This window comes from Drosophila takahashii, chromosome 3L (genome assembly GCF_030179915.1).
Source record: "Drosophila takahashii strain IR98-3 E-12201 chromosome 3L, DtakHiC1v2, whole genome shotgun sequence".
NCBI lineage: Eukaryota > Metazoa > Arthropoda > Insecta > Diptera > Drosophilidae > Drosophila > Drosophila takahashii.
The window spans coordinates 32,648,956-32,659,204 of record NC_091680.1 but is presented as its reverse complement, the minus strand read 5'-3'; the positions used below and the strand labels follow the sequence as shown (position 1 = coordinate 32,659,204).

General features: G+C 41.7%; 1 protein-coding gene across 1 annotated transcript; it reads left to right on the top strand.

Moving 5' to 3' along the window:
- Nucleotides 1–325: 325 nt before the first annotated feature.
- LOC123002400 (uncharacterized) lies at nt 326–2,162 on the top strand. The gene is made up of 4 exons (XM_070215014.1): nt 326–627; nt 751–1,178; nt 1,276–1,830; nt 1,927–2,162. The coding sequence occupies exons 1-4, from the start codon at nt 326–328 to the stop codon at nt 2,160–2,162; spliced, it is 1,521 nt and encodes a 506-aa protein (XP_070071115.1).
- The last annotated feature ends 8,087 nt before the right edge of the window (nt 2,163–10,249 follow it).

The window sequence follows — 10,249 nt, the reverse complement described above, 5'->3', positions numbered from 1 at the left end:
GCTGGATATTAAAGTAATATTTATACCAAAGGCCGGCAAGCCCTCTCACACCTCTCCAAAGGACTTCCGTCCAATAAGCCTCTCCTCCTTCTTGTTAAAGACCCTGGAAAGGCTAATTGACACACACATCAGACTAACTACCAACCCTAGTTTACTCTCAAATGCACAACATGCGTACCGTAAAGGCAGATCAACAGATACTGCCCTTCACTCCCTAGTATCTTATATAGAGAGAGGGTTCCATAACAAGGAATACTCCCTGGCAGCCTTCCTAGACATAGAAGGCGCTTTCAACAATGTCACCCCAACGGCTATCACTGGCGCTATGACGGAACTAGGCATTGAGCGTCCTATAGTGGGACTCATTCACACCATACTCACCAGTAGGGTAGTGTACTCCACTATGGGATCAGCACAATCGACTAGGAACGTTAGTAGAGGAACACCGCAAGGCGCTGTACTTTCCCCTCTGCTATGGGTTATAGTTGTTAATAACCTTCTATCACTTCTAGAGGAAGCGGGAACAAAAGTGGTGGCCTATGCGGACGACGTGGTTATCCTAATGCAAGGAAAATTTCCTCAAACGCTATGCAACCTGATGGAGACAGCCCTATCCTCACTCTCAAGGTGGACAGCGCGCTGCGGACTGGGTGTCAACCCAGAAAAGACAGAATTAGTTCTATTTACAAGGAAGTATAAGATACCAAGTCTAACTCTCCCAAAACTACTCCAAACTCGCCTTACTCTTAGCAACCAAGCAAAGTATTTAGGCGTCATCCTAGACAAGAAACTCCTCTGGGCAGAGAACATCGCGGACCGCACACGCAAAGCGGCCATAGCACTCTTTGCTTGTAAAAAAGCTATAGGGAGAAAGTGGGGCTTCTCTCCCGTAATAGTTCACTGGCTATACACTGCAATAGTCAGACCCATTCTCCTCTATGGAATCATCGTCTGGTGGCACTCCCTAGAAAAGAATTGCAACCTGAAGAATCTGCACAAGATCCAAAGAAGCGCAGAACTCTGCATAAGTGGGGCGCTTCGCACAACCGCCACTGAAGCATTGAATACAATTCTTGACCTAGAACCTCTAGACCTGCTTGCCAAAAGCTGGGCATCAGCAACGGCGCTGAGGCTCCGCGAAGCGTCGGCCTGGTCAACAGGCTCATCAGGTCACTCCCGTATACTTACAAACCAGCGTTATATACCACACAGAACAGACTACACCCACAGTCAACTTCGAAAAAACTTATAAGGTTCTCATACCCACCCGCTCAGAATGGGACCACCTCCCTCACCAGATCGAGAACGCCTTCAATATATACACGGATGGCTCCAAGCTTAACTTGCAAACAGGAGGGGGAGTTTTCTCGCCTGAACTAGACATAAAAGTCTCCTTTCGACTACCAGATCACTGTAGTGTCTTCCAAGCGGAAGTGATGGCAATCCAGGAAGCCATGTCTTACCTGGATACAACAAAACACTGCAATACAGACATCTTCATCTTTTCGGACAGTCAAGCAGCCCTCAGGGCCCTCGACTCCTACTCAACTAACTCACTTACTATCTCTGAATGCCGCAAATCTCTGAACGAGATGGCCACTCATCTCAGAATCAGCCTCATTTGGGTGCCTGGACACCGTAACATTGAAGGCAACTGCATAGCGGACGAACTAGCAAGACAAGGGACAACCACCGACATCCTTCGCGATAAGGACACGGTGGGCATGCCCATAGCTACCTGCAAGCTTCTCCTCAAGCAAAGATTGTACACCCTCTCCAACAACCGTTGGAACACGATCTCAACATGCCACACCTCCAGGCTTACCTGGGGTAACTATAATCCGAAAAGAACCAAAACCCTCTGACAATGTAACAGGGCAGACATTTCCACCTTAATTAATGCCCTCACGGGCCACTGTCTTTTAGGGACACACGCGCGCAGGCTAGGACTCAGCAGCTACGACTACTGTCGCAGCTGTAAACAGATAGAAGAAGAGGAGAACATTGAACACCTCCTGTGCTTCTGCCCAGCACACAAACGTTTTCAAACACTAGGAAGCTACACGCTTCCAAACCTTGCAGCCATACAAGGCACCAGCATACCCAAACTCCTTTGTTTTCTGAAAAGAACCAACTGGTTCGAGAAACCCAATTACCCATGAGCTAGGGAAATGGATCTTTTCTGAGATCACATGGTATCACAAGGGGCCCATGGCGGCCTAAGTGAGGGGATTAGTTTATAATCCCCAACCATGCTCACCTAACCTAACCTAACCTAAGCAATTGTGTAATACAAAGTGTAATACGATTTCGGGTCTGTCCAGAAAACAACCTTTTGTATGCTGTTGAACTTATGTTTTATTTTGTTCCACGTATCGCAATAAAAAAAAATGCAGCACATAACTCTAATCGTGGAAGGGAAAGGACTTTAATTGGGACGTCTTCATTTGTTAAGTTACTATTTCGAACTGATTTCTTTATTAATTATTACGTAGCTAACATGAGAATCTTATGTTACTCTTATCTAAAGACCCACGCAGATATACCTGCTTATTTTTGGGTAAAAATGAATAGAGCGACCCGAAATAAGGTCATCCCATATTCGGGTTACAATTTATGACCTCATTTTAAAATACGGTTCACACAATCATGTTTGAACATTCTGCCAAGGGCCAGCAAGATAAGGTTTGTCGATAAATTGATTTATAAGGTATATGATGTGATATATGTATATTTTATTTAATTTCATTTAATTTCATTTATTTATTAATATACATTCTGGAAAATAGCAAAAATAATACCAATTCCCAAATCAGCTACAGAGTATCCACCTATTGCTATCCTGCCTTTTTTGTCAAAAGTTCTTGAGAGGTTAATTGCTAACCAAATCGTGAGTTTTATGGATGCACACAATGTCTTTTAAAAAAAAAACAGTCCGGTTTCCGGAAGAACAAATGGATAGTGGCAAGATTACTTTATTGACGCTTTTAGATTTCAGTAAGGCTTTTGACACAGTAAACCACGAAATATTATTAACTAAACTAAGTCGTCTTTATATGTTTTCAACCTCTGCAACAAGTTTTATGAAATCATACTTATCTCAAAGATCACAGCTAGTAGCTACACAAGCCTCTAAATCATCTATTCTGTCCGTAAAACGTGGTGTACCGCAGGGGTCCATTCTTGGTCCCCTTTTGTTCAGTCTATATGTTAATGATTTGCCAAATATTCTATCAAAATGTGACATGCATATGTATGCCGACGACGTCCAACTATATGTAAGCTGTCCTGTTAGCCAAATTAAAGAATGTGTTCGTGTCTGTAACACTGAATTAGACAGGGTTTGTAAATGGGAAGAGCGCAATGGATTATCCTTGAACCCCCTGAACTCAAAATGCATAGTAACATTTAACCGATTTTTTAACACAGATCATCTGGAAAAACTTTGCTTGAATGGTCAACAAATAAACTATGTAGATCGAGCGAGCAACTTGGGGTTTACAATAAATTCCACTCTTTCCTGGAGTAATCATGTAAATTGTACGGTTGGGAAAATGTATGGGATACTTAGACAACTAAACGACACGAAAACCTTTTTACCAATAAATTTAAAAATGCTCGTTGCGAAAACCAAGCTGACACCATTACTATTTTATGGAGTCGAAGTCTTCGGAAATTGTGACGCTACTAGCCAGAATAAACTCCTTGTAGCTTTCAACAATGTAGCGAGATCTATATTTAATCGCAGGCGCAGAGATCGAATCTCTGACGCAACTTATAACATTTTTGACATGCCGCTCAAAGCTTGGATCAAGTTCAAAACACTAATACTGCTGCACAAAATTATAACAACTGCCGAGCCAAAATATCTTTTTAGCAAGCTAAAATTCAGCGCTTCCAATAGAACAAATAACCTAATTTGTCAAGTCGTAAAACACTCCTATGCCGAGAAACACTTTTTTATCTGTGCTGTACGTTCTTGGAATAAACTACCACATCCAATAAAAACCATTAAATCTGCCACGCAATTCAAAGCAAAATTATACACACATTTTTCAAACTAGTAATTAATTTTAAAAAACTTTAGTCTTTAAGAAATCAATGTTTGTAATGTCATCATTTATTTATGTTCATGAATCTGACAAATTGTGACTAGCGCTTTAATTTATAAGTATTTTTCTGCACTTGTAGCGTTAGGAAGAAATAAAACCAAAATTAAATTATAAATTATAAACTATATGATCAAATATTTGAAGGGCTTCATATTTTAATGATCTTGTGAATGGTTTTGGATTTTATTACCCAATTATACAGTAAATCTTTTATTTTGACATGATTTCTTTCGTTCTTTGATCGTTTATTTTTAAAACATTTGATCGGAAATATTTTAATTTTTCTTTGCCTAAATCGATATAAATTGCGCATTATTATCTTAATTAAGATTCCTTTTCCCCTATATGTAATGGGTTTATATAATTGCTCATCAATGTAGACCTAACATCTTTTCTCATTTTTTGGATAAGCACAGAACATTCTGAATTACCATTTATTATATTACTTTGCCAAGATTCCCCCACGTCTGGGTTTTGTATAAAAATATTCACTTCTGTATTAAGTGCAGATTTTATTGCTATGTCGTGAATACCTCCAAAGTGAGGTCCTTCCGACGTTTTTAATTTCATTTGGAATCACGGAATCATCAAAAAACTTTTCCTTTTTTAGTGGAAACGATACGATTTCCAAATCTATTGCGTTCAATTTTACACTCTTATCTTTATTTATGGCTTCCTTATCCCGCAATACAGAATCTATTTTACTCGATTCTTCACAATTTTCTTCCTTTATGGATTCATCATTCCATAATGCAGAATCTGTTTTATTTGGGGTTATGGGTTCACAATCCCACAACACAGAATCTATTTTAATTGATTCTTTACTATTTTCTTCCTTTATGGATTCATCATACCGTAAGAGAAAATCTATTTGATGTGAATCTAGTTTAGCTATGAAAGAACGAAAATCCTCTCTAGCAGGATACAGGACAGGATACTCAGCATCATTTCTTTTATCGCCGGTTGAAATAACACCTAACTTCTTCTATTGCATCTGTTCAGTCGCAGCAATAGTTATAAGTCAGCGCTCTGAAGTATCACATATCGGGTCAAGCCGTCAGCAACATTATCAATGACTCACTTATTTGCACAAGTTTCTTCTGCTGAATTATAACTGGCATTGCTCCCATTGCCAATAATGCATAATAACCGACACTTTGCTTTATACCTATTTTGTTAGCCTATGCACTTTTTACCTATAAATACCGTTAAGTTTATGCAATAAAATCAGTAACAATTTTGACTCCTACAATCAAGTTTTACTCAATTTGCATTCAACAGAGGCTGTCCCACTAGTCTTCAGATCCTCATATGCAATCCTTGTCCAACTGGTTCAAGTTCTAGTTGCGACGACTTTGGGCAGACAGTTTCTGTACTGTATGCCAAGCATCTAAGCCAAGCAATAAACATTTTGGTGACCCCGACCTTGAACACAACTTTGGAGATATCTTCCATACAAGTCCTTTTGCCCAAGTCGCCAACAAGGCGACAGATTAAGGACACCTGAGCAAAGTCGACTCAGGAAGTTGAAAGACTGGTCAACAAGGCGACCAGCTCCGTCAACGATTTAATAAAATCGTTTCTGTGATCCCGGTAAACGGATTTAGATCATCCAATTACGGACACATTCTCGAAGTTGTCAACAGGCGACATTTTTAACCAGAATCAAACATTCTTAGAATACGAGAACTCAGCCCCACAGTTGCTGTCATCAAATTCACCCAAATCATTCATAAGTGTTAAAAGCTTCTTTGATCAATTCGATTGCGAATAGGAGCGTATCCAGCTATACAAGCAAATAAAACACTCTGTAATAAATATGAGTGACATGGATGAGCAAGCAGTCACAGAAGCACTAGACGTGCAAGAGGAGATCAGTCAAGAAATCTCAAAATTTATCATCAACTTCAAGAAAGGTTCATCGGAGAGGAAATCAAGTCCGAACTATTGTGAAAACAGACTAACCATACTCGATGACGCTTGGAGTCGATTCACAAAGAATGATCTCAAGATTCCTCAGAAGTATAGAACTACAGTATACATGAAGTTCTACAACGACTGTCGTGAGTCATACGACAAATATCGAGCTATCATACGGGACGGCATGGGACAATCAACAAGCCAAGACGAGGTGAATCCAGACTCAACTGTTAACCCTGCAAGCATTCAGCAGCCCACGATAGAGTCAAAGAAACTAATATCAGCATGTCGTCGACAAAAGGCAATATCAGATTCTATTAAGCGGGATCTACTCAAATGGACTCAGTTTTTTGATTTATTCAAATGCATGGTCCATGATACTAACATGCCGACGGTACGGAAAATGTGGTACCTAAAAACCACCGTAACTGGAGAGGCTGAAAGATTGATAAGACACATCTGTTCGTTATCAATGTTGCTCAACATGACCAACGTTCGTACTCTACGTTGCTCAACATGATCAACGACCAACAACTCTAGCAGTAGTACAATTGGTAACAGTACCAGGCGTTCAGTTGCACCCACGGCAGATATTATAATATTTGTTGATCGGCACATTCTATATAGTCAATGTCAACGGTTGACTCGATGTCTCACTGACCCGCCAAGCGGTCAGCACATTCTGCAGTGTCAGCCGATCCAACTACGCTAACCACTGCCATAGTCAAAACATACTGACATACTCCAGAATACAACCCATTCCACTATTCTTTACACTTAACTTCCTCATCTCCAAGTAGTATATAACCATGTACCAAGTTCACAATAAATCAGTTATCAACAAGCCACGCTTGGGATCAAACATTGGTGATCCCGACGTGATCCTTGCATATCCAAGGATCACACTCACAGGGAATCAACTAACTAACCGCGACCAGGTCTAACAGGATCTGTGGCAACAGCTTCGTGATCTGGACACCGAGATTAGAGAAATGGCACGCACACGAGAAGCCGCAAAAACACTACCACCAGCACCAAAGGAGCTGGACGCATCAATAAGCAAGGCAATCTGACTATTGCAATTACGATGTACCGAAATGGAATCATCCCTCAACCTAGCATCCCATGCTACTACCATCACACCCGCACTACAGCGCCACATCGATGCGCAATAGGCATTGGTGAGACAGGCTCATGATGTGATAGAAGTAATACCAGGCGCTTCAGACATCTCCGCTACAGAATTGTGTCAAGTACAGTCACTTTATGAAGAGTACGAGACAACGCTGTTACGCAAAGAAGACTCGCCACTAAAGCTAAGGAAAGATTAACATGCTTATCGGAGCAGAGCACCACTATTCATTGCTGCTGCCAAACCAGACTATACTAAAGGCAGGAGGACCAGTTCTTCAGAATACAAAACTTGGATAGATCATTGCCGGAAGAATCTCCTCGGATCACGATTCAGCGGCGGTTTGTGCCGCCGCAGCTACAGACGAAGAAGTCGACACACTATTGGAACGATTCTGGACTCTAGAAAATCTTGAAACCGAGGAAAGGCATCGATCGCCAATAGAGGCTCATTGCGAAATGCACTTCGTAGGAAACTTGCATGGGATTGCAAATTTGTTGTTAAACTCCCATTTTCTGAACAGTCATCAGCCCTGGGGGCATCACAGAAAACAGACACGAATAGATTTCTGGCTTTGGAAAGAAAAACGTCACCTGAAGTCTGGAAAGGCTACGTGGAATTCATGGATGAATACGAAGCACTCGGACACATGAAAAAAGTGCACCAAACAGATATACCCGCTAATCACTACTTCATTCCACACCATTGTGTGCTAAAGCCGGAAAGCAGTTCAACAAAGTTGATGGTAGTATTCGACGCTTCATGCAAAACCACCAGCAACAAGTCTTTGAACGACATACTCTATGCTGGACCCACTGTGCAAAGCGAGCTATTTGCAATTCTATTACGCTTCTGTACTCATAAATACGTATTTACAGCGGACATAGAGAAAATGTATCGGCAGGTGTGGATACACCCTGACGATCAGTATCATCAACTAGTCGTCTGGAGAAAGAATCCATCAGATGATCTTAAATATTACCGGCTCAAAACCGTCACATACGGTACAACGTCAGCCCCATTCCTAGCAACAAAATGCTTAGATTACTTGTCCGAGAAGGCAAAGGATCAATTCCCGCTTGGATCGTCTGTTCTAAAGCACGATTTCTACGTAGATGACTGTCTCACTGGAGCAAACAGCGTTGCGGAAGCAGTCCAAATTCAAAAGGAATTAAATAAAATATCTTTACCATCCGAAAATGGTGATCATATAATGGGCAAATTCTAACAGACGTTCTCGAAGCAGACACCATCAAAACCGTCAAGCTAGACGAAACATTGAAACACTACAGTGTCAAGACGTTGGGTTTGGTATGGATGCCACTGGATGCCCACTGTGTGGGCGATCCCAGAAAAGCGAGGCGTCAATCATCACCAAACGAGTGGTAAGTTCCGAGTCAGCACAAATTTTTGACCCACTTGGACTATTTTCCCCCGTGGTAGTAAAGGCAAAAATATTTATGCAAACGCTTTGGGCACTGAACCTGAGTTGGGACGATGAGCTCCCTCAAGAGCTTCAAAATAAGTGGAAGAACTATCGATCGGATCTGCCAGCATTAAACAGTAGGCAAATTCCTAAGCATATCTATAATGGAAAGGTTCCAGTCCATCAAGAAGTACACATATTTGTGGATGCATCAGAGCGTGCATACGGAGCAGCAGTGTATATGAGAGCTACCTAGAAAAACAATCAAATTTCGGTAGGACTTCTTTGCTCCAAGTCACGAGTGGCTCCATCCGCGAAAGAAACTTTGCCCCGCCTTGAACTATGTGCTGCGCTGTTGAGCGCGGAACTAACACACAGAGTAAGAAAGGATTTGCGATTACAGATCGAAAGGGCTTCTGGATACTTCTGGACTGACTCAACTGTAGTTTTGTCCTGGATAAACGCATCGTCGGCCGCATACCACACGTTCGTCTCGAATCGTATAGCAAAAATCCAAGCTGTCAAAGAACCATCTCAATGGCGACACGTTTCCTCGGCAAACAATCCAGTAGATGTGCTATCAAGAGGAATTGCAGCCAGCAAATTATCAAAACATACCCTCTGGCTGTATGGACGACTTTTTCTACACGGTTCAAGTGAAAAATGGATCAAGATGCCCGTAATCGGTCCAAGTGATCTTGAACGGCGAACAAAACAAGTGAGTCTCTATAATTGCAACCATAGCAATAGTTTTCAAAAACTACAAAGAATTGTGGCATATATGATGCGTTTCTGTTACAAAAGAAACAGATGAAGTACAACCACCCTATGCATTGGTGAACTAACTCACGCTCGTAATATCATACTGCGCACCATTTAGAAAATTTCTTTCGCATGTGAGTACAAGCAACTTGTTGCCCACAAGGCCGTGGACAAAAAGAGCGCTCTCGTCTTTCTATCTCCCATGATCGGCAAGGATAGCCTCCCGTATATCGCAAAGCATCAAATCTTGCTTACTTACAATGATCCAATAGTAAGAATGCTGTTGCGAGAAATGCATGAAGAGAACATGCATTGCGATGCGCAGGCGTTAAGAGCCATTGCCAACAATGGCGAGAAGCATTATACACTGTGGTGTCAAGTGTTCAAAGGCACGGCCCAAACTAATGCAACAAATAATGGGCAATCTGCCAGTCGATCGAGTAACACAAGCTCAACCATTCTTTAAGTCTGGTGTTGATTACTGCGGGCCAATTTGGATTCACCATAAACTCCGTGGAAAGAGACCAGACAAGGCGTATATTGCAGTTTTCTGCTGTTTCGCTACGAAGGCAGTATATCTAGAGTTGGTAAGCGACCTAACAACAGATGCATTCTTAGGTGCTCTTCAACGGTTCTTGAGTCGACGTGGAATCCACTGCGATAATGCAACCAACTTCGTCGGCGCCAACAATAAACTAAAGGCCTTAGAAGAAGCGATCTTCAAGGATAAGGCACAAGCCCAGATCATCCACCATTCCAATCAGAGACAGGTGGATTTTAAGTTCATACCGCCCCGAGCTCTAACGTTCGGCGGGCTGTGGGAAGCTGCAGTAAAATCTGCGAAACGGTTACAAGTATCAGTCACAGCCACCGCATCATTGGCATTTGAGGAGCTCA

Excerpts from the sequence above, each read along its gene's own strand:
- LOC123002400 (XM_070215014.1), top strand. The coding sequence starts at position 326 with ATGACGGAACTAGGCATTGAGCGTCCTATAGTGGGACTCATTCACACC. Across the intron at positions 628-750 it reads GCCCTATCCTCACTCTCAAG|CAACCAAGCAAAGTATTTAG; the intron begins GTGGACAGCGCG and ends CCTTACTCTTAG. Across the intron at positions 1,831-1,926 it reads CACCTCCAGGCTTACCTGGG|GGACACACGCGCGCAGGCTA; the intron begins GTAACTATAATC and ends ACTGTCTTTTAG.